The following is a 25,324-nucleotide window of genomic DNA, read 5'->3' as shown; positions in this document are numbered from 1 at the left end:
CAGCCAAGAGTGTGTGGTAGGTGCTGGGGGGAGAAGCCAAGTCAGACGGATGCACTGAGGAGAGGAAGGCAGGCTTTGCCCAGTCAACGTCCCAGAGCTATCAGGAAGCTGCGTGTGGTGTGGGGACAGAGCAGCCCCACCATTCCTCTTGCTATTCAGGAGAAGGATCACAGAGTTCAGGGGTTTACCAAGGCTTTGCAGTAAGTATGTGGCTGCTGAGGCTTGGATTAGTCTGCAAAACAAATAAAGGCAGCACCATTCATAGACAGCTCATCGCATCCTGCAATTCATTGACATCGATCAGGTCAGGGAACCCGGCTGCCCAGACATTTCACTCTGGCCCGCGGTGCGCTCTCTGAGGCTCTGCGGAGAAGTCCCAGCCTCTTGGGGGCCCTGGTCCTCTGTAATCCACTTCGGTTCTCTCATCTCGTTTTCTCCATTCCAGGAGAACAAACTGGATGTTCCCTCCTCTCTCCCCTGGGTGCATACAGATCAGCCCCGCTGCTCCAGCAGAGGGAGAGGGAGGGAAAGTCAGTTCTTTCCTTCAGTCCTCCCATAACTCACTCCAGTGTGGTAACTAAAGAGGGGCGATCTGGGGGACCCTTCTAGACTGCAGGCTCTTTGAAACAGAGTTCACACCTGACTCCTCTGGGTTCCGCAGGGCTTTCCTCACAGTAGATGGTCAACGTATTTATGGAATGGCTCAATGACTTTTTTTTTTAAGGAGAGTGATGCCCAAAGAAAAGAAAGTAGAGGAGGAAATTTGCATGAGAATGACGAACAAATTTGAGCCCCACAGGTCTACAGGGGAGGAGGCTGGACAATGAGAAAACAAAGAACCCTAACATCCTCTTGCAGCCTTGAGCCTGGCAGGGAGGAGCGGAGCAGGCGGTGAAGCCATCCCTCTGAATTCTACTTGATGGTGACAAAGGAAGCAACTGGAAATCTGCATTCTGAGATGCAGAGGTAGGATTCTGGAGAGGAGTCTAAACAATACATTCTTAAAGGAATGTGTCAAGAGGCTATTTCACTGAGCTTTCACGACTATTTTGAAAGGGTGAACACCACAACTCACTCTATAAACATGAACACAACCTTAGAACCCAGCCTTGGGCCCATGCTTCTGGCTGGAGAATCCTTTCCCATTGTTTAAAGTTGTCTGAGAGGCTCTGTGCTGGCCTCAGGACCCTGCCCTCCTTGACTAAATTCAAGGAATGATGCCTTTAAATGCATTCAAAGCACCAAAAGGGGAAAATCCTAAACCTAAAATGTGTACAAGCAAGAAGTGAGTAAATGATTCAGAGGGGTGATTCCGGGGCTTTGTAAAAGAGAACTTGATTCTCTGACGGCTGCGACTGCTGGCTGCTCACTAGTAACTTGGAAACCTGCAGGATGCATGCCCAAGGAGGGAGACAGGACATTCAATCCATGTGGACTGGTCTCACTAGTCACTGAAAACCACACCTGGTTCTGCCCATTGGAGTAAGTGGGGCAGAAACCTCATACTGAATTATCAGTTCGGTGTGCAGTTGAAGTGAGATGGGTCACACGGCTAACTCAGTGGGATTTTTCATTCACTCTTGGTCATAGGGAGGTGCAGATTATCATGTTGAACCTGAAGTTATTCCATTAAGACCATTTGGCATGTTTATATATATACATATATATCCCCCTCACCCCCCCAAATTCCAACTGGATGTTTTTGACCACAAAATACTTGATGACAGAAGCTTCTAAGAACGCACTTTTAAAGTTTAAGTGATTCCTGTTGAATATTTGAGACAAGAGCCCTATGTCAGGATCAGGAGACCTATGTTCTGGCCTCAATTCTACTGCAACAGGAGGGGGCTGCTTTTTTTTTTTTTTTTTGCAATGGACAGTGCCCTTGGGATTGAACCTAACGCACAACTCAAGACTCATCCTGCCCAAAGAGAGCAGGCGTTTCTGTCGACCAGCTAAGAACAGCAGCGCCGTACAGTAATAATGTAAGGACAGTGAACAATTCACTTGGCCATCAGCTTTCAATGTGCGCAACTGATGACAAGTTTGAAAATTCAGGGGGAAGAGCAGGGTGATTTCAGACTTTATGGATAACGGGAGACGGTGTTAATAATTTTACCGCACGTGCATTTCAATTCTCACAGTGCAAGTTTGTACGGAGGATCACACTGAGCCCTGCCTTTGGGATGCTTGAAAAGTCTCCTAGGCCTTGCCAATCTCAGTTCTATGAGCATTGAAGATAATGGGTCTTGGACTTTGGACCAGGGGTTTTCAAACTCAGTTTGAAGAGGACCAGCACTCTGGGGAGGACAGTGAGGGGTGTCAAGGAGGGATGAGGGGGGCCGAGTGAGTGGGGGAGAGGCTCCCAACACACGTGTGTGTATATATATATATTTATACACACAGATACAACATAAAGTACCTTTAACTATTAAAAAATTGAAAATCATGAAATTAGATGATCTCTCCTGACTATTTGTTGGCTTGCTTCCTTCCATTTCACCCCCTGCCTTCCTCCTTTCCTCTTTCCTTCTGCTTCAAAATTCAGATAATAGAATGAAGAAATCAAAAGCCCTCTTGTGGAACGTGAGTTTATACTACTTGTGCTTCTTCTCACCCTCTCCTCTAAAATCTCGTCTCTCCAATTGTTGGTTGTTGCTCATTGTTGTCCCTACACACTACCCTGCATATATGGTCTGGTTCACAACGAAACATGCTGAATTTGATTGAATTGAAAGGGCCCTGAGACCATGGTCACCTTTACAGAGGTACCCGCGGGGGGCTGAGTAAACAGACTGCAGGGTTAATCTCCAATTGGGCTGAGAGGCTAACCTTCTCCACCCTAATCTCTCAGCAGGTGCTGAGGCTCGCAGAGTCTGGCTTCCCCAGAAGAGCTAAATCATCAGCCCGGGCTGGGGCTGCAGTGGGCACCTGCTGTGACTCTGACATCTTTCCACAGCAGAATTGACACCTTTGGGAAGCCTCGTTGAGAGGAAGTGGCTGACGACTACGGAAAACTGGTGATGCTTAATTAACCACTCGTTTTGCTGAATTAAAAAGAAAACATTATTGCTTTTCTCATAGGACTTTTCTCCTAGCAATGATCTTCATGATACAATGGACTATGGATGCAAAATTTCTCTCAAGCAGTACTTCATTAATATGTACATTATTTGAGTCTGAAAATCCTGGAAAACAAAATATTATATCTTTGTTGGTCCCTACTCCACAAATGGACATTTCATTTGCACAGTTTATACTGGGTGTTATTTAAAAACATATCATAGGGTTCATTTCTATCTTTATGAGGTGTTTTTACTGATTCCCTGAGATTTAACCCCAGAAGCCTCAAAAAGAGGTTTATTCTCATCCAAATGCCAGCTGCAAGACCCAGGCTCAGAGACTCATAGTCCAGCACACGGGCTGAACTTTAGATGAGGCACGAACAGCTAGAGCAGACTGAAGGGCACTGGGTCTCTCTACTCCAGTTTCCTTTCCAGAACCAGGGGAAAGAAACGCCCACGAGGGAATCGATTATTTTAACCCACTGACGTTGACGTGCGTATCCCATACTCCAGGGCGTGTGGTAGTCTGCGATCTGTTGTGAGGATCCCAGTAGGTGGAGCTACACTGGTCTACAATCCACTCTCAGCGAACCATTCTTTCAGGCAGTAGTTAAACAAGTTAGCGTCCACACACCTGCAGCAGGACTCAGAGAAAGGCTGGCCCGGTCAGCCTGGAGTGAACGTGTACTCAGCGGCCCTGAAGTCTGCAGCCCCTCTTGCGCTACGGCGCCTGCCCTGCTGGGCTAAGATGGAACAGGCCGCATAGACTTGCTCTGCCGGTTCCTCATCTTCCTTGTACCTACTTCTGCAGCAGCCTCTCCGTTGCAGGGGTGAGCTGTTTCTTCTGTGCTAAGCAAACCTCTAAAAATTTTTTTCTGCTATAAGGGGCACCTGCCATTTAGTGGCTACAGGGCTCAGCCATGAACGAAGAGCTACATGGGAATCACCAAAGGAAAGAGGCTGAAAAATTCTTAGTTCTGTTCTGGCTCTGAAGCACAGGCTGTATTTAAAGTGTTTAGACCTTGGGTCACTAGGCACCAAGGTGAAGAACTGCAGGACATCTTCTCAAGGGCAAATGCTTGCTGCCTACTCAACGTTGATGGAACCCAGGTTTCTGCAAGAGTCATTACGGATCTTGACTTTTAAACTGACCTATGACTTAAGGAGCTTCAACTGACTTCATTCATATGCAGTGTTACCCCTATTTCTATGGATAACCAAAAGTTAGCCTCGATTGCTCAGCTGGCAGGAAATTTCAAACGTAACTTCTAAAAGACATGATACTGCCTCTTCTTTGACCCCAATTATGGCCAGGAATTCAACGTTATACCATTTGTGCTTGAATGGCATCGCTGCTCACTACTCTATAAAGGAAGCACTTGACAAATATTCAGTTAGTTGTGGACTCAAGTACCCAAACAGAAGTGGAACGGAGGGGGTGAGGAAAAGATGATGTGATTAATGCTTCCAGAAAGAATAGTGACCATATCCAATTTTAAAAGGAGAGGGGGAAGGGATGTCCATAGTGAATTGTGTTCACTGTATAAACACACCCACCATTTTGGGATTTTAGGTACAACCGATATGATTAAAGGGGAGTAGCATTTGGGGAAAAGCCTCCAAGATCTGGGATTTCTCAGACACAGTCTGAGGATCTTAGGAGACCAGTCCTTGGAATTAGACTGTGACCCGCTGAGATGCTTTCCAGTTCCCCAACTGCACGGTCCCACAGCCGGTATCAGTCAGCGAGAGACGCAGGTACTCACGTGGTATTATGCCTTGGTTAGCCAGCTGCTCCTGGGTCCTTCTCTGTTGAAGTCGTAACTGTAAAACTTAGAAAAGCAAGTGTTAGGTTGTGAGTTGGGCTAACACTGACTACAGTCACTCACATCTGCTTCGTACTTTTTTGGCATCACGCTTCTCACTTTATTTCTAGAAGAGTTCTGGAAATTTGTGTGGGGGACATTTGCGTTTTTGTCATAGATCTGGAGAAAGGAGGATGGGAGAAGCTGAGGGGGTCGTAGGGCTTTGCAGCAAGTAGGTAACAACCAGAAATCAGAAGACTTGTCTCCTATTTGGAGAGAATGCTATTCTCTCAGCACCAGGCTTCTGCTCTCCCCACCAGCCCTCCTGGGAGCTGAACCCCATCAAATAATGCAGAGACTCTGGCCATGATTTCAAAGGAAGAGATGCAGTAGAGAAAGCTTGGTCTCTCCAGTCTCACCTGGGTTCAAATCCCATCTCTAGTCCCTTCAAAGGTGGGTCAATCTGGGCAAGTTGCCCAACCTCTATGAACCCCAGTCATGTGTAAATGTGGACACCTTGCAGAATTGCTATGAAATCTGGTAAGACAAGGCAAGCAGGTTGCTTAGCAGAGCGCCTGGCACGGAAGTCATCAGTAAGTGGTAGTACTATGAGAATCTGCAATCCACCTGGAAATTCAGAGAAGGGCTACTGGAGTCATGCTTTGCTCAGAAAAACATTGTAAAACGTCCAAACTGTCAGTTACAAAACTTTACGTTACTACCCCTGTGCACAAATAGATAATATACCATACATACATTTATATGTATAAGTAATTATATACATGATACACACATTACGAGTGCAGTGCTTATGACTTTCCCCTCCTCACTCCTCTCCCCCTAAAACATCCATCTTTGGACATGTACATTTTGTCAGGGAGATTCTGAGTTTGCCATCTTGGTTCCTGGGTTTACGCTACTCAGGATAAGGAAAGAGAGAGCAGAAATTTTCAAAGAGAGGGATCGGCTTAATCACTTCATAATGAAAAGAGAGAACAAAAATTGCTTTTATGAAGATAAAATTAGAATGGAGGGAAGAGAAGCAAAAATGAGAAGGATATGTGGCCTGACTTTAAAGTTTATTATTTCAGAGTGAGGCTTCAGAGCAAATGCAATCCTAAGATATACTGAAAGAGCAATGGAGAAATAATTTTAAAAAGCATTTCTATGGGTTTTGAATTGGACTCTCACCAACCTTCTTTGGGAGAGACCAATGTTGCTGAATTGCTTGTAATTACTTTTGGGGGCTAGACTGTGCTTTATCGGAGAGCTTCATATAACTCCATCTGGGGACCGGATAACAAGGAGGGCTAAATCATTTCACTTTGTGGACAAAGGAAAATGACAGGAGAGCCACAATTTACACCCTCCTTCAGACCGACCCTCTCACTAACAAAAACTGTAAAATGTGAAAAACAACTACCCGAGGAGTCTGAATAATAAAAAAAATCAGGCAGATTGTGGGGAGGAGTTGAAACCTGGAGAAGTGACTTACGTGGGGGTGAGTTTCCCATTTTGGGGGGGAGGCTTTGCCTTGAGGGTGGCCTGGAGTCATGAAGTGGCAAGTCATAGGTAGTTAAAACTTCACTAGAAAACCTGCTCATCTTTCCAGCCAGAGGAACCAGGGAAAGGTGCCCAGACAACCGGGGTAACCTGCAGGGGAGGGAGCTGCAGAAGGAGGGGATTCCCTGGCTCCGCGTCTGAATCTCTCCACAAGTTTCCGGTTGATTCCTTGATGATGTTTCCATGGGGCAGATTCAAAGCAGCACAGCAAAGGTTTAAAATTAAACTGAAATCTGAACCTCTGTGCACATTGGTACGCGAGAGCTAAAAGTGTGACTCTCCCTGGGTTCGCTGTGGGCTAAAACAAAAACACCAGCATTCTCCTGAGGATTATAAAAGAACTCAGAGTCTATGTAACATAAGACTCACAGTGTCCAGGATGCAATCCACAATCACTCTACACACAAAGAACTGGGAAAATGAGGCCCATTTCAAGTGGGGAAGACAGTAACAGATGCAACTTAAAATGACCCAGATATTACAATCGTCAGACAAGGACTTTAGATATTTTCAACTACGCTCAGCGAAGTAAATCGAAACGTATTTGAAATGAATGTGAAGATAGGAAATGACACCAGCAAACTAGAATATGTAAAAAGAAATCAAATGGAAACATTAAACTTAACAGTCGAATATCTGAAGAAATTTACTGAAAGGGGTGAAAAGAAGAATGAGTATCAGAGGAATGAATCAGTACCTTTGAACATAGGTCAAACTGAGAAAGAACAAGAAAAATAATGGAAAAAGTGGACAGTCTCAGGTATCTGTGTCACAGTATCAGAATATCTAATATTAGACAATTAGAATCCCAGAAAAAGAGCAGAAAAATAAGTAATGGCCAAAACATCCCAAATTTGGTGAAAAACAGAAATGTACAGATTTAGAAAGTTCAACAAGTCCCAAACTAGACATATTCACAAAAAACCACACTTTGAAGCATCATAATCCAACAGCCGAAAACCAAAGAGGAGAAAAGTCTTGAAAGCAGCCAGGAAAAACAACACATGGCCAAAATGGAAACCTTGATTTAAACTACTACAGACTTCTTATCAGAAGTCACGGAGTCTAGAAAATAAAACAAAATGAAAACAAAATTAAAAACTGCCAACCTAGAATAGAAAATGCCCTTGAGGAATGAAGACAAAATTAAGGTATGTTCAGGTAAAGGAGAAGTAGGGTAATTTGTTGCCAGCAGACTTTTACTACAATACATGCTTAAGGAAATGCTTCAGGCTGAAGGGAAATGATCTCAGAAGGAAACCTAGATATTCAAGAATGACTAAAGCACCATCAGAAATGGTAAACTGCTTGGTAAATTTTAAAGACTTTTTTCTTCCTAAGTTTACACATATATAGATATGTAACTATGTAGAGAAAAATTATATCATTGTCTTCTGATGTTCTTAAAGCAGGTAGACGTAAGACAGGTAATAACTAGAACATAGAGGGCCCTTTATTACAGCAAGGTTTCTACACTTTGCATGCAGCGGTATAATTTAACTATAAGTAGACTGTGAAAGATTAATTATGTATATTGTAACCCCTAGAGCAACTAATAAATGAAAATAGAAATCATTTAAAAAATCAATAAATTAAAACAGAATGTTAAAAAATATTCAGGTAATCCAAAATAAGGCAAGAAATGGGGAATTAGAAACAAAAAGTAGAGGGACAAGCAGAAGACAAGTAAAATGGTAAACCTAAATCCAAAAACATCAACAATTACATTAAATATGAATGGTCTAATCCACACTCAAAAGGCAGATTATCAGAAGGGATAAAAAAGAGCAACATTCAATTATATGTTGTTTACAAGAGACACATTTTACACATAAAGACTTAGACTGGTTAAAAACAAATAGATGGAAAAAAGATATACCATATGAACAGTAATCACAAGGTGGAATGCCTACTACATCTGTATCAGTTAAAATAAACTTCAAGTCAAAGAGTATTATCAGAGATAAAGAAGGGACATTTCATAATTATAAAAAAGATCATTCATCAGGAAGATCTAGCAATTATAAATTGATAGGTATTTCATAAGAGCCTCAAAATACATGAAGCAAAATCTGACAGAATTAAAGAGGTAAACTGACAATTTCAAAATCATAGTAGGAGACTTTAAGGTCTCTCTCACCGTTGGATAGAACTAGATAAACATGACATAGAGGATTTGAACAACAATATCAACCATCTTGATTTAACTGGTATTTTTAGAGCTCCACACCCAATAACTACAGAATTAATATTCTTCTCAAGTTCTCATAGTAATTTGCCAAGATTTGGTAGGCCATAAACCAAGTTTCAACAAACTCACAGAAAACTGAAGTTATATAAAGTCTTTCTCTGATCACATTGGAATTAATTAGAAATCAGAAACAATACACTATTTAGAAAAATACTAGGCAACAATTTCTAAATAATGCATAGGTCAAAAAAGAAATCATGAGGGAAAGTAGAGATATTTTGAACTAAATGATAATGAATATACAACGTATTACAATTTATGGGATACAGCTAAAGCAACGTTTAGAGGGAAACATAGAGTTTTAAGGAGAATGATTTAAATAACCAATGACCTAAGTTTCTACCTTAATAAGCTGAAGAAGAAATATACCCAAAGTAAGTAGAAGGAAGAGAATAATAAAGATTAAGGGCAGAAATCTTCAAAATAGAAAGCAGACCAGTACCAGCAAAAATTAACAGAACCAAAGGCTGTTTCTCCGCAAAGACCAACAAAGCTGAAAACCCCCCAGCTAAAGTGATTCAGAAAAACAAAAAAATTTAAAAAAAGAAAAAGAGAAAGAATAATTTTACCAATATCAAGAATTTAAAAATGAATTATTACTATGATCCCTAGACATTAAAAAGGATAATAGAAAAATACCATTAACAAATTTGAGCCAATACATTTGACAATTTAGATAAAATTTCTTGAAAATTACAATTTACCAAAATTAATACAAGAAACATAAATCTGAATAGTGCTATATTTAATAAATAAATTACACTGATTATCAAAAACTTGCCCCTCCCCTCAAAAAACCCTCCAAGCCCAGATGGTTTTACTAGCGAATTCTGTTAAAATATTGTGATTAAGATATTACTTTCCATTATAAATCAATAAAAAATGTTAAAAAAAAGATAGTACTTTCCAAATTCTCCATCAAATAGCTTCCATATTCTATATATTATACCAATAGTAAGAATCCTCAATTATTTTGTATTTCAAAATCATCGATCTTAATTTAGTAAAGGAAAGAGTTTAGAGCTATCCCATTATTAGAGTCAATCATTTTGAAGCCTGTTTCAGTTCTCTAGATATTAAGCTATTTTGACTTAGACTGCATGTATTAAGGTAACAGAAGTACAAATGGAAGAGAAAAATATAAAAACATTTTGAACAAAAAATTGGAAGAACTTGGTGACATGAGGGAAGAGAGAAATACATATCCTCATATGTGGAATTGGATGTATGGTTTGAGGCTAGACTATAACTTTAACTTATCCCAAATAGTTGGCAAACTACATATATCTCTGCCATTTACTAAGGAATTTTCCTTTGCTCACTGATTTGTAATGTCACCTTCATCATTTAGTAAAGTTCTAATATAAGCCATGATTTGTTTCTAGGTGCTAAGTTCTAATTTATACCTCTTGTCCTTTTCTCTCTTCTTAGCAGCAAAAGAAGTAAATGTTTTCTGTTTTAAGACAGGAGACAGAGTACACAACTGATTCCTATAACAGAAATGAGAGTTTAAAAAATCTGTACCTTCACAGGAAAAGAAGAAGGGGATTTCTTAGTGGATTGGAATTGTATGTAATCTCTGAGACACAACATGCGTATGGAATTGACTGGATTGGAAAACCACATCCCAAGACATATTCAAGGGAGTGATTGAAAGCCATGCCAAGAATCCTCCTTGCCTTGGAGCCGCAGACAGTACAAGGTTCAGTGTATCAGGACTGTTAGTTGGGGTAACAAAGCAAGAGGTCAGCCTTTATCTTGTACTGCACCTCTCCACGCATTGGACTAGGCATTGATTACATGGGATGGGACTGTCCCTAAGTAAGAGCAGTAAACATGGCATCTTGGGAGACAGATAGGTGGGCTCCAGGCTGTTGGTAATACCCAAGGGGGTCAAGAATTCTTCACTCTGAGACTAGCTACTGGTCATCCTGTGCCTCTCTCCCAATCCCTGAAATCAGATCAAAGCACGTATGTCAGCAACACGTCTTTTCCCCACAGACTGCGCTCACCTGCGCATCAGACAGTCTAACAGGTATCCACAGGGCACGTGTGAGGGTGTGATCAAGAATCACCTAACCCGGGAGGAATGTCAGCACCATGAAAGAAAGACTCCAAACTTACAACAAAACAGTGTGAACAAATGGAGCAGGTCTTATTCAGAGACAAGCAAGAGAATTTTCATTAATTACCAATATAATAAAACAACTACCCCCTACACATTAGGATGGCTACTCTTTAAGAAAAAAAAAAGGAAAATAAATAAGTGTTGACAAGGATGTGGAAAAAATGGAACTCAGTGCACCACTGGTGGAATGTAGAACAGTCCAGCTGCTCGGGAAACCAGTATAGTGGCTCCTCCAAAACGTAAAATATGGAGTAGCATATGATCCAGTAATCCCACTTCTGAGTACACAGCCAAAAGAAAAGAAAGCGGAGAGACACTCATACACCCACGTTCAAAGCCACATTATTCACCTTAACCAAAAGGTGGAAATAACCCAAGTGCCCATCAATGGATGAATGGACAAACAAAATGCTGTATAGACATACAGTGGGATATTATTCAGCCTTAACAAGGAAAGAAATTCGGACACATGCTACAGCACGGATGAACTTTGAGGACATTATGCTCAGTGAAATAAAGTAGTCACTAAAGGACAAATATTTTTGATTCCACCTACATGAGGTATCCAGAGCCATCAGTCATAGAGACAAAGAACGGTGATCGCCAGGGGATGACAGGAAGCAGGGGTGGGGAGTTACTGCTTTACTGAGCATCAAGTTTCAGTTCTGCACGATGAGGAAGATCTGAAGATGGATGGTGGTGATGGTGGTACAACCATGTGAATGCGTTCAATGCCCCTGACTGTACACTTAAAAATGATTAAAACGGTCAATTTTACGTGTGTTTTACAACACGTAAAAAAATAAAATGGAAAAAAATACACCAAAAGTCAAAGTAAAACAATTCATCAAAATAAACAAACTCAAGTGGATGGCTGAATACGAGAAGGAAGCTAGTTAAAGATGAATTAGTAAGCTGGAAGACCGGGCTGAGTCAGTCTCTCAGAATGTAACATGAAGCGATAAAGGGTAGTAAGTGAAAGCAATACGAAGTCAATGTGAAAACACTGCAAGATATAGAAAAGCTTCCGGGAAAAAAAATACTCATCCCTGAACCAGGGATAACTCTCATCAACATTAATTCAGGGACTTGAGGTCCTTTTTCTTTGTGTTTATGTGGCTTCACATTGTAAGTTTTCCTTCGCTAGCTGCTTTGTAAAGGAACAGATCACAGATACATTTCAATGCCATTGAATATCCTTCAAAAGATGCAATTTTAGAAGCTGCATGCTATCTCATTTTTTGGTTATTCAACAAATGATTGAATATGCCTATTACTGAGTAATTCATTTGTTTCCATTATTTTACCATGAAAACCCACGGTGGACATTCTTGGTAGTTGATGTGACTTTAGGACACGCTGTTAGAAGTGGGCTTGTCTGAAGGCTTTTGGTCCATTAGGCAAATGGCTCTCCTGAAAGGCCATTCTGCTCTCCTCACTAGCGAAGTGTGGCTGGGTTGCCCAGGGCCCTTGGCCTTGCTGCTCGCGTCTCTAGGAAGCTGCTGCAATCCTTCCCTCCAGAGAAGGTGGTGGCCTGGCTGCCAGTTCAGTGCTCCAAGCCTATAGGGAGAGGCCGGAGAGCCAAGGGCAGGATGACCTTGGCAATGGAATGTGTCCCTGGGAGGCGGAAACCCTACCTCTGCGGCTCTGGCGAAGCAGCCTTTCCCTCTGGGCACAGCTGCCCTCGGCTACTGCCCGGCCTCCGTCCCTGAGCGTCTCTTCCTGCTTTACTGCGCAGTACCGCCCTCTCTGCTTTTAGCTTGCTGTGGCCATGTGTGTCCCCAGAGCTCTTGGCAAACTTCCACTGATCCACCGTAGCTAAAAATACTCTGAGCAGAGGACTGCTTTTTGGCCCAAGTCTCCCCCTAACCCCCAGTTCCAACCACCTCCAAACTACAGGCGTCCGTGGAGTCTTCTCCTCCCTTCCTTTGAGACCATATGGTTATCTTCGGGAGGCGGGTGGGTTCTTGGTGTCTCTTCCATGTCATCCCAACACATTCTCATGGTCTGGCATTTGGGTGTCAGTCTTTTTTAGCTTTCAGAAAGCAATCAATTTTTCCTCTATTTTTGCATTCCTTTTGTCATTGCCTTCGGAACTGGGAGTCATGTTTGCATTCAAGTTGCTTCTTGACACAGAAGTTCTGGGCTCTCAACTCAGATTTTCTCATCTGTCTGGCTTCTTGTCCCAGGATTACACTATCTGAATTATTCTGGACTTATGATAGATTTTCATGCCTGGTAGGGAGAATCTTACATCACCCTTCTTGACTACTCAAGCCTCCTCACCCTCACCCCACCAAATGAATTTCAGGATGTGAGTAACAAGTTCCACCATCACCCAGGAACCTACCTCTCCAGAAGCAGAGGGCATACGTCCCTTTAATATTCTATCATTGTAAGTGTGGCCACTATCCAGCCAGGGAGGCATCACCCTGTTTAATTATTATTAAAGAATATAGGGAAACCTCTGGATCAAGTATAGTGCAGGACCAGGAACAGGTTCCCTGCACGTGACTGGGGCTGAGACTGGGTCCCCAACTCAAGAATGGGAACTAGAATATCTCTTACGTGACCAGACCCTGTCCCTTGCCTGTGCCCAGCAGAGGAACCAGAGCCACCCAGGATGGAAAGGACCAGGTGCAACTGTGAATGTCTCTTCAGAGTTTCAGGCTGAAGAGGAGGGAAATACCAGGATTGATGGACATCATGATACTTCTCTTCTCACACAGGCAACCACCTCTGCCACACGCCCAGAGCTGGTCAGTAGATGTTTCCCAATGCAGAAGGCAGACAGCATGATGGAGCAGGGTGTGAAGGGAAAACAGAGACTCAACTCTGTCTCCACCAAGTTGTGTGGCCTTGGGCAAGTCACTATGTCCACGTGTCAGCTACTGTCAACAATAAATCATAGTAACTGATTGCACAGGATTATTGGGATGGAGTTAATGAGTTAACCACTTTCTAAACAAGGCTCTCTGGACAAGGCTGACAAGCACCCTTCTGTTTTGTATCGCTAATGGGTGCTTCAGGAGAAAGCCTGCCTGTTTGGTTCCGGTTACAGAATTAGACGAAAAGGCAGCTTTAAGTTGTACAAGGAGAACTAATGTACAAGTTAAAGAGTGTCGTTGCTGCCTTTAAATATTGGCTATGCCCAGGACTGCCAGCTGCTGAGGGGAGGTGATGAAAACTGGGAAGAAAGGATCTGTCAGAATCTTGTAGGAAGAGGGGACTGCAGACACAGGAGTCACTCAGCACACAGAGCAAGGAAAGGCAGAGGGCAGACAAAGGAGAGGAGAAAAGCAGCTCAGTATGGTGCTCAGTAACTCATCACGGAGCAATTCTTCCTGTTCGCTTAGTCCTTCTCCCCGGCTCTCTGGCACTGGCTGAACTGAAAAGTACCAGTCTCTGAGACAGAAGTTCTTACATAAATCATCTCATTGAAACCTCCCACTAATCCCACAGCTGTATGAATTCTGATATCTCTGTCACAACTCACGAGGCCCAGAGGGTGTAAATAGCTCATCCAAGGCCATGGAGTTACAAAGTGAGGAAAGTGAATTTCCATCCCATGTCTTTGGACTCTAAGGTTTTGCCTCCCGGGTGCAAATTCCAAATGAAGTCCTATTTGGACGACAAAATTGTCACTTCTACCATGTGAAATCTTATGTTTTAATGTATTTCTTCCATTTGAGGGGTTCCTTTCAAATGAAGAATCAGGAGCCACTAGAACATGAGGCATGTTTCACGCTTCCTGCCTCCTCGGTAACTCAACATAAGGAACCCTCAGCTCAGCATCACTAGCCATGGTGTCTCCATAGCAACAGTCATGTAGGGTACCATTCTCCTTCTGGAGCCAAAAGACAGCTATTCTAACTGATGTAGGTGATGGGCACCCCAAGACTCAGGTTAGGATAAGGCTCTGAATGGTCCCAGGCTCTGACGGCATCACACAGAGTTGTTGCCATGGTTTTGGTGAGAAGTATTGCTTTTCTGAGTATTGCAAAACACTTTATGTTCCAACCCCATGTTCACTCATTCCTGACAGAGTGGAAAATGCGTCTCCTTGGCTGAAATGTTCCTCTTGAGTCCAGCCCAAAGATGACATTTTTAGGAAAGTTTGAGAAGAATCTCGTGGCTGTTACTGAGTCACGATAGAGTAGAAATGGATCTTTTCTATTTAAAGAGTTTTGTGCTACTGTTTGAAAATGTCACATTGCTAGGGAACGGGGGAAATGGAAAACTTTCCGTTTGCCATCAACAAAGAAAGATCGTTAGTGAATGTGAAGCAGCAGAGTTTAAGGGAAGTTCTGTTACCTGTCGGACTGAAATGGAAGGAAGCTGATGGGAGTTTGAGTTAATAGCGTTGGTCTGAATAAGCTTGCTGCTCTAGAAAGGATCACGCAACTGGAATATAGCACATAGAATTCTAGACCCTCCTCTGATCCTACACAGAATCTCTCTGGATCTCAGCTGCACTATAAACCAAAGGAAGACATTAGCTTAGATCAGGATTTCCCCAATTTACCTGATATTAAAAGTAATTTGAAAAAAAACACATTTCTTTGGGATCTTTCCTGGAGACCATAGTCCAATAGTTCTGGGGTTTATTGGAGATATATTTTAACAAACATTCTAGGAAATTCTAAGGGAAAAAGTAGGTTTGAGAAATAGACATAAGAAATTCTATTAAGTGCAAAAATGAGACCATGTTTTTATCCTATTTTGTGTCTTGCCTTTTCACTGGCAATATATTGTTACTTTTTGTGTACATGTGTATATGTAGACCCTCACTTCTAATGACTGCATGATAGTATTTTGTCATGTTTTAATACCTGTTAAACAAATTCCCTTTTATCGTTTTTACTGCACACAATTTTTTCCCTCCAGAAATGATGTATCACTTTGCGCTCCTACTGGGACTATTGGAGGGTTCCCATTTCACTACGAACTTATTAACAATGGATGTCGCTATTTAAAAAAAAAAGCTTTGTTAATTTAGTAAGTAATAATAGTACCTCAATGTCCTTTCTAATTAGTCAGACATGTTTTCATGGGTTTGTTGATTATTCGTATCTCTTCTTTTGTGAACAGCCTGATAACGTTCTTTGCAGAATTTTCCCATTGGGATTATATTTTCTAGTAGATTTGGGAGAGCTACTTATAACTGAGGCACACTAAACACAGTCATACATGTTGTAAATGTCCCCTGGTTTTTAGTTTCCATTCAATTTTGTTTGTGATGATTTTTGGCATTTAACATTTCTATATGCAATCCTTTAAAAAAAACTCTTTGTGATTTCCATCCTTGGTATATATTTAGAAAAATCTTCATCTCCAGATTATATACTCCAATGTTCTTAGATTTTTATGGTTTTGATTCTTGCATCTGACTTTGCAATGCATCTGGAATTAATTTTAGAAATTAAGAATAAAATTAGAATAGGCCTTAATTACTTTTTCAAATTGTTAACTAATTATCCTAACAATTAATTTCTAATCAAATGAATTTTAGGTGTCAGTTTTGTCACATAATAGATACTTCTATACCCTTGAATCTGATTTTGCTCTTTCTTTATATTCTGACCTTGATATTTTGTTTTGTAGGCTGGGTTTATCCTTGACTTAAATATTCATTTTGTATGGTGTGGGAGTCTAATTTGGGATGCCCTCAGCTCCTCAGTTATAAAATCCTTGTTTAGATTACTCAATTCAAGCCTTTAGAATGATTTCCAAGTAATTACAAGGTTTCAAGAGACCACATAGTAGAAAGTAATGTCTATGCACAGCAGCAATGGAGGTGACACAGCAAATTAAGACAGAGCTATGTATTCATGTAAATGCTTCCATACAACAGGTAGGGAAAGTTTAATCCCATAACATCGGAGCCTGAATCAGTTCCGAATGCACTGAGGAGTTTAGGGAAAAGGAAACAGACAAAAAAAAGAGAAAGCAAGGATGGGGGAAAGGTAGAAAGAAGAAGTAAAAAAGAGAATGAGTAGAAAAAAGGCTTAATATTTTTTGTATTGTAAGAAGAATACTTGTGTGTGTACAAATATCTATTCCAATGGGAGCTATTAATTCATACGTATTTAGTAGAGAATAAAAGATACATTAAATCAGGGACATACGAGGTCCTGCCTTGGGAAGGAAACGAGAGGTAGGCCAAGGGTCTTGGCAAAACTCTGGATTTTTAAGGCTGTGCTTTCCCCCACATCATGAGCTGGTCTCCCTGGGCCCAATATGGAGGTGATTTTAATTCTGAAGGAGGGAAAGGGGGAGGCAGAAGGGAAGACAAGAGGAAAGAAGGAAGGAAGGAAGGAAGGAAGGAAGGAAGGAAGGAAGGAAGGAAGGAAGGAAGGAAAAGAAGGAAAGAAGGAAGGAAAGAAAGAAAGAAAAAAAAGAAACCTACTTTTATCCTTACACATTGTAACAATTTCACAGTTAATCTGGCTATTTGCTCAACGGCTTAGATAATTTGGAAGCAGCAAAATGGCGGCCAGAATGATTCATTCGAGCCATCCATCCTGCTCCAATAAACTAGGTAATCAGCCAACCATACTTGAGTCTGCACTACCCTGACAAAGCTAGCAGGTCCAACTGAAACCCAGAAGTCTCTCCTACTACCACTGAAAGTGGAGAAGAGAGGCCTTTTCCTTGGTTTGGTATAGGAGACTTTTCAGTGCTTCCTGCAATATTATTGTCCCCAAACAGTAACACTAGGTGTCTTCGTGTTTCCCAACTCTTTAGCCATTGTTAATTCTTGTTTATTATTTTCTATCTAGAGTATTTAATGGGCCTGTGAAGTTGAATCACCCAAAGAATCACAAAGAAGTTGCTGGGATCTGTGTGTTAAGTTTCTATTTGGTCCATCTAAATAAACCACCACTGTGAACAGCATCCTCCTTCCCACCACTTCTCCCATGTTGCCATGGATACACTGCCTTCCTAAGACCATCATATTATTCACATGTGACTGATTTTCTGTCCTACCCTTCTACTACTCAACTGTTTTTTCTTTTCCTACAAAATCCTCCATTTTTTGGTAAGCAAATTTCTCTTAAGCCTCGCTTTGCCTGTGGTCTCTGGGCAGCCTACTTGGCCACAACCTTTACAGCCTCTAAGAATGGTCTCATTTTCTAAAGGAACACCAGAACGCATGGTCTAACAAGATTTTTTTTCTGAATTACAATTTGTATGTAAATGTTACCAAAACCACAACATAATTTGTATTTATTTTACATTTAGTAAGTCATCTTTTGGGGGGAGAAATAAATGAAAAAAAATACCCCCCAAAAGGTGAATGATAATAGAAGACATGTCCTCACTGAATCAACTATATACTCATCATTCAGAGAGAGTCATCTTCCTCTCCTTCTAATGCTCCAAAATTCCAGTCCAACAACAGCTCTGCCTTGATTATGAGGGAAGGTGAAAATAACACCAGTTCTGTGACATGAACCGAAAAGTCTTCTTCCAGCAGCACCTCGAAGTAATAACACAAAGCAGTCATCCCTCTGGGCTCCAGCCTCCTCACCCATGAAGCACAGGATGGACTAAGTTAAAACTCAGATACTCTGAAACTTCACAAAACACTGGAAACATTTTTTAAGCTGAAATTCTACATGGAAGGGAAAAAAATAGCACCAGGGTGCACAGCAAACGCAGAACCTCCCATGAAATGTCAGAGCTCTGTGGAGCAGAGTTTGAAAAATCGTTGGGTTAGATCGTCCCTAAACCCCTTCCAACTTAGATATGTTATTTTTGTGATTTCGATCTAAAAAATCTCAAACCTCCTCAGAGTCGTTACTTAGGAACAGATGGAGGGCTTTCATCCAGGGGCAAGGGGGGAGGGGCGGGTGACGGTGTCGTCGCACCAACAGAACCCTGTTTCCCCAACCTGTCTTGGTCCTTTACACTCTCCTTGCTGGAGACTGAAGCCTCGGGATGTGCAGGAAAGCTCCCGTTTTCCGTGGAGGACCACGCCCAGGTCTCTTAGCAACAGCAGAGAGGGAAGCAGCTGCCGTCAACAGATGGTGGTGGGCTCTCAGTGCTTCTGCAGCACCTTCTCCCAATGGGCTCTTGGCTCCTCATAGAATCCTCTGTATCCTGCCTAGCAACCATCACCCCTTGGCAACCACAAGAGCAATCATTCCATCAAACCTATAATGTTGCTTGGAGTCTCACTGCTCTGTACTTTCTTCATGTCCTGCATTTACAGTTTGCCCTATGTCTAAACGTGAAGTGTTTTAATCATTCGATGATTGGATGACAGATGCTAATGCCCGGAATCTCATAAAAAACCAAAGTGAATTATATTTAAAAAAAAAAAGTTGTGGTATATTTATACGATGGAATAATACTCGGCCATAAAAAATAATAATTTGCAGCAACATGGATGGACCTGAAGACTGTCATTCTAAGTGAAGTAAGCCAGAAAGAGAAAGAGGAATACCGTACTGTATCACTTACATGCGGATTCTAAAAAAAAAAAAGACAAACTTATTTACAAAAGAGAAATGGACTCACAGACATAGAAAACAAATTTATGGTTACCGGTAGGGGAAGCGGGGTGGGGGGACGGATATATTGGCAGTTCTAGATTTGCAGATACTAACTACTATACATAAAATAGATAAGCAGCAAGTTTACACTGTATAGCACAGGGAACTATATTCCATACCTTGTAGTAACTTATGGTTAAAAAAATGAAAACAAATGTATGTATGTTCCTATATGACTGTGTATTGTGCTGTACACCAGAAATTGACACAACATTGTAAACTGGCTATACTTCAATAAAAATATATTTTAAAAAGTAACTTGCGTCTATACTTAATTTCTGCTTTGCGCACAGGCAAAATACCAAGGAGAAGTGGTTAAAAGATCACCCAAAACTCTGCCTGCTGAAATACATCAGCAGATGTCCCCTGCAAGTCACACAAGAGTTCAGGGGACCAAGCCCTGTTCTTCTCACAAAACAGCTGTGTCAAAAAGATCTCTCTCCAGGCCTCAGCTTCCTCCTATTAAAACAAGAAAGATGAGTTGATGATCCTGGAGGCCCCTCAGACGGCTAACATTTCACAACCCCCGACTTCATATTTGACCAGGGGCTTTCTTTGTCTCTAAATTCAAACCTTTGAGATGTTTCTTAATCTCAAGAGTATTCCCCATGAGATCACAATATGTCTTGTAATAGTTCTCGGCATGGTGTTCAAAGTGCAGGAAAAGGGCAGGAAGACAGCAGAGTAGTGCTCCACCAAATGGTCTAAGAAGCTGGATGTGAGATGCAGGGTCTTAAAGTGGACCCCTAGAGGGAGATGTAATCCAAAATAGCTATGACTTTTATAAATGCCTCAGAAATTTTCATGCTCCCCAGGCCGATCTGGTGATCACGCTCTTATGCATTTATCCACCCATTCAATCTCTCAAAAAGCATTTTAACAGTTCCTTGCCATGTGCTGGGGCATCTGGAGAGACTGAGGATGACACCAAGTAATTTAAGGCATGAATAATCTCATGGGGAAGAGAGGACAGACACACACGAGTTAGACAGGTAAGCATCAGGCAACATGTGATTACAGTGCATCCTTGTGGATGGTTACCAAGGGAAGGAGGACAGGACCTTTACATCTTCCAGGGGGAATCTTATGGGTAAGATGGTTGATACAAGGAATTCTTGATCAAGAGAAGAGCAGCGTACACACAGGAACGTGGAATAGGTGTGGTACATCCTGGCCAGGGCCAACTCCACAAGCACGCGACCTGGGCCATCAGCATCCCACACTCGGAAGGGCCCTGTGTGGTTTGATCCTGTGCTGTTACCATTTGAAATGTTCATGATTTTGAACAAAGGGCCCCACATTATAATTGTGCGTTGGGCTCCCCAAAATATATAGCATAACCCAGATTATCACTTTGTTCAAGGAGAGGGATCCTATTGGGGAGATAATACTGGAAAAGGAAGCAGGGGTTCAGAATAGAGGGCCTTGAATGCCACACTGAGGTGCTCAGACTTTATCCTGTAGAAAAAGGGCGGTGCCGGCATCTTTTTGAGCAGCAGAGTCACACGGGAATATTGAGATTTTAGGATCTCTCATCTCGTGGGAACACGAACTGGGGAGACAGGGCTGGTGTGAAGACTCTTTTTATGATCCAAGGGTAAAGCAATAAAGTCCACTCAGGCTGAGAACAGAGAAGAAAGATTCGCGAAACAAGAGGAAAAGAAGAATCACTGTCTCGGTAATAAATTAAAGATGGAGAGAGAGAGAGAAAGGGGGAGAGACAGAGAGTCGGAGACAGGTGAAACCAAATTACACGACAATTTCTTTAATCAGACTTTTTGCAAAAAATTAAAAAAAGACAATGCCAAAACCACAAAAACTAAACCAACTATAATTATTGGTGACAAAACTGGTTGGGCCACCAGGAGCCTTGGAGGCAAATGACTTCATCGTGGCAGAATTCACCCTTCACCTCATTCATTCAATATTTATTGATGTCCTGTGGAACATCTAGATACCGTTTTAGACACTAAAGATCTAGCTGCAAATAAGATCCAGCCGGTCACAGGCCCTGCCTATGAAGATTTTACAGTCTAGGAGGGAAAAGATGTTAAACAAATAATTACAACTGTGGGAACGCTGTGCCCGTAGTTTGGGAATGAGAGAGGATTTCCTGGTCTTTTCTCCCAGGAAACTTCAACAAATAAATAAATGGAGTTGTTAAGCCCCCGACACTTAATTTGCTTCCTCTCAGTTGTACTCAACTACAGTCCATGTGTGTGCGTGCGCGTGTGTCTGTGTGTGCGTGCGGGGTAATTTCCATTTCCGAAAGACTCGGCTTGCCTGACCGCGGGGGTGGGGCGGGTACTGACAATAAAGTTACTGGCAGAGCGAGCAATCAAAGAGAAAAAATGAGAAGCCAGTGATACCTGCCTTGCATTCTCTTCTGAAAGGTTTTCCACTGGACTTAAAAAGAAATGCCTTTTTTATCTGCGATGGACTTGGTTGTCGTGTAGCTAAGATGTTCCCGTTGGATGGTCTCCCTCCCTAATCTTAGCTCTTCCCGAAGGACCAAGGACGTGCATCCACTCAAGACGGGGCTTCTCCCTAGGAAGTCTGGAAATGGGACTGGGAGAGAGTGCACTGGGGAGCTGCTGGGAATGTCATTCCAACCACGTGAACTGGGAAAATGGGAACGGCAGCTGACTGAGAGAGAAGGACAGAGCTTGAATGAGAGCCAGGGAGAACGGCCTGAAGGTGTTCAGATCTCCAGTTCGGCTTATTCCTGTCACAGAGCCCCAGGAGACATCCCACTGTGTTCATAAGAAGTGCTCTTTCTTTGCTTACGTGTGTTCCAGATTTCTATTTAATTCTCTACTGTTTGCAAACAGAGAGGCTCCCTACTGACGAGTGCTGGAGGAAAGCCATCGGCACAACCAAGCAAGGCTTGGGGATCTATATCTAAGTCCTGGCCTACTGGTTAACGCTCCTAGGGGCGTGGACCTGGAGCCCGGAAAGGTGGCCAAAATGCACACACTGGAGCATGACACTGGCAGACCCAGGAATCTGAGTTAAACATGCCGTGGGAAGCATCTCCGGATGGCTGTCACTGTTGCATCCTCTCCACATGTAGAGACCACACGCCCTGGACACAATGGATGGTCAGAAAGTGCAGTAGCACTTGGCCATGATTTGGGCCTAGCACTGCTTTTTGTTGACTCCCACCCTGAGTTTAACTGGATTGACCTTCATGAACCACCCTTGACTATGACATTGTTGCCTTCAAGGACACTGTCAGGCACAGGCCGGTGGATGATTCCCCGGAGGGCGACAAGCAGGACCACCGGGGGCGTCAGAGGCTTCCAGAGCTGGAAGCGGGTGCTGTCAGACACAAGCTGCAGAGAGAACTCTCCTTGCCCGGTGGGTGCCCCATTCCCAGAATCCTTTCTTCTACCTGGCATTATCCGGCTTCAGGACAAACCCACTGCCTGTGAGCAGCTCTGACATCCTCTTCCCCAGGGTATGCAGGCATCGACCTGCCTGGTGGAGAGGAGACAGGGTGATGGGAGCTGAGAGCGCCAGGCCTTTCCAACCAGGTTGTCCACACTGTTCCTGCCCCAATCCAGGCCACATTGTCCAAACAAGGCTGAAAGCCAGGAATCATTTTTGTGTGTCATGCTGACACCTGAGCACATTCTGCTCCTCGCCTTCTGAGTCCAGGTACCAATAATAACTGTTCCCTGGCCAAGCATCGCCCTGTGTGCTGAGGTGCGGCCAAGTGATCGCAGTGACCAAGAACAACGGAAGCTGACTGTCTACCCATCTGTGGAGGGGGACATCCAGAGAAGAGGTGGAGGAAAGGATGACCAGGTGATGGATGTAGCCCTCAGTGGCTGGAGGGAGAAGGCGAACCTGGGTGGCGGATGTTGGACTGGCCTTACTGGCCCCACAGATAAGCAGGCCTACAGGGAAGAGTCAGGACCAGGCACCACTGTTCTTTCTCGATCTTACAAGATGTACTGACTCTGCTTTCTTGGAGGAGACTGAAAGACATGAATTCACGCCAGCTTCTAGCATTGCGCATTTGTTGGGTAAAAACCACAGGAGAATATTCCAGTCCAAAGAGCCCAAACTCAGACTGACCAGGCACTTCCTTCAGTGATCAAGACTCACGCAGTCGAAAGTCGTTTTAGAAAGATGTCTGGTCACACAAACACCGCGAAGCTATTCTTTCCCTAAGCACCCCACTCTCGGTTTGTCAAAACATTTGAAGAAGACTAATTCATGCCTCAAAAGGAATTCTCTCTCACTCCCTCAGCTGCCAGGTTTGTGAGACTAAGGCTTTAATGTTACAATATCTGAAGATACTAGAGGTTGGAGGAACACAGGCCTCAAGTGGACGTGCCAGGGTAGGGGGATGTTAAAGCAGGCAGGATGCACAGTCCGTGTGCCCTCTGGGAGGGCTGGATGAGAAAGCCTGCTCTGGCCGGTCTCGGTGTCTGTGAGCAGCAGTACAGGGTAGGAGCTGAATACATGGACTCTGATTTGTAGCAACACAGATGGACCTGGAGATCATCATTCTAAGTGAAGTAAGCCAGAAAGAGAAAGACAAATGCCATATGATCTCACTTATATGTGAAATCTAAAAAAAAAAAAAAAAAAAACCACGAATGAACTTATTTACAAAACAGAAGCAGGCTCACATAGAAAACAAAATCATGGTTATGGGGAAGGGGAAGTGGGGTGGGGATAAATTCAGAATTTGGGATTAACATATATATACTACTATATATAAAATAGATAAACAACAAGGACCTATAGTACAGCACAGGGAACTATATTCAATATCTTGTAATAGCCTATAATGAAAAAGAAGATAAAAAGGAATATATGTGTGTATGTGTAGACTGAAACATTATGCTGCACAACAGAAACTGATGTCACACTGTAAACTGACTATACTTCAATTTTAGAAAAAGAATTTTGAAAGCTCTGTGAATAATAAAACTCATAGGAAAAAACTACAGTAAAGAACAAGGTCCTACTGTACGGCACAGGGAACTATATTCAATATCTTGTAATAGCCTATTATGAAAAAGAAGATGAAAAGGAATACGTATGTATGTATATGTATAACTGAATGCTGTACAGCGGAAGTTAACTACAACATTGCAAATCAACTAGACTTCAATTTTAAAAAGACAAAAGAAGGAAAGAAAACAGGGGCTCTGAAGCCAGGGGTATGTGAGTTCACATCCCAGCCTTCCCATTAACGAGTTGTAGAATCTTATGAAATGTCTTTAAAGGCTGGGCCCTTCAGTTTCTTCGCCCATGAATTTGGGGGGTGGAGGGGCCACAGCACCTCCCCGTGGGACTGCTGTGAGGAGTCAGTCAGTTGGTACAGTGATGTGCTGGGAGTGGGGCCCAGCAAACAGCGAGCACCCGACAATCCTGGGGCGCTCTACTGGGGCCGCAGTGCATCTCCCCCAAGTCCCCCCTCTGTCAGGGGGAGGAGCCAGCCTCAGGCCACGCTGTCACCAGTACTGCCGATGAGGACAGCCGCTGAGCTGTGGGGAATTTTTTCTTCCATCCCAAACAGGTCCCCAAAGTTCAGAACAGAAACTCGTGGCAACTGACATAAACAATTTCAAACAATAATTTCAGAAGACAAATGGCTCCATTTGGACATGAAGACTCCTCTCAGAGGCTTTCCCCGCTTGTTTATGTATTCCATGGCCCAGAGCCACGAGTGAATTAGGCAGACCACGCGCACACGCCCGGGGCGCAGGCGGGCCTGCGGGCAGCAGCACCTGCTGCGTGACCTGCTTTCCTTGAAAGCTGCTGCTGGGGGAGGTCCTTGAGGAAAGGGACTCTGATCTACGCCTCCCAGTCTCCACTGGCTCATGGACAGAGGTCACACTGTTGAGCAGGTCATTAATTAACCCTTTTGAACCTCTGTTTCCCATCCCCATAAAGTTGGTGTCATTATACCCATTTCAGGGTCACAGCAG

The 25,324-nt window shown here is 42.8% G+C and overlaps 1 protein-coding gene across 5 annotated transcripts in view; it reads right to left on the bottom strand.

The window, feature by feature from the left end:
- The window catches only part of MYOCD (myocardin), an 85,190-nt gene that overhangs the window by 44,099 nt on the left and 15,767 nt on the right, over positions 1–25,324 (bottom strand). The window contains exons 1-4 of one of the 5 annotated variants that reach the window (XM_072938394.1): positions 18,710–19,019; positions 10,091–10,174; positions 4,832–4,897; positions 189–232 (exon numbers count right to left, since the gene is read on the bottom strand). Coding sequence is in view for 1 of the 5 variants with exons in the window: in XM_006216170.4 (XP_006216232.3) it covers positions 4,832–4,897 (66 nt within the window). In the remaining 4 variants the exon portion in view is untranslated. Of the gene's footprint in view, positions 1–188; positions 233–4,831; positions 4,898–10,090; positions 10,175–18,709; positions 19,020–25,324 lie in introns of those variants that run through there. The other 4 variants (XM_072938395.1, XM_031674840.2, XM_072938396.1 and 1 more) reach the window with 4 other exon arrangements.

The sequence above is a fragment of the Vicugna pacos genome, chromosome 16 (genome assembly GCF_048564905.1).
Source record: "Vicugna pacos chromosome 16, VicPac4, whole genome shotgun sequence".
NCBI lineage: Eukaryota > Metazoa > Chordata > Mammalia > Artiodactyla > Camelidae > Vicugna > Vicugna pacos.
The sequence above is the reverse complement of the archived record's forward strand: the minus strand, read 5'-3'. Positions and strand labels throughout refer to the sequence as shown.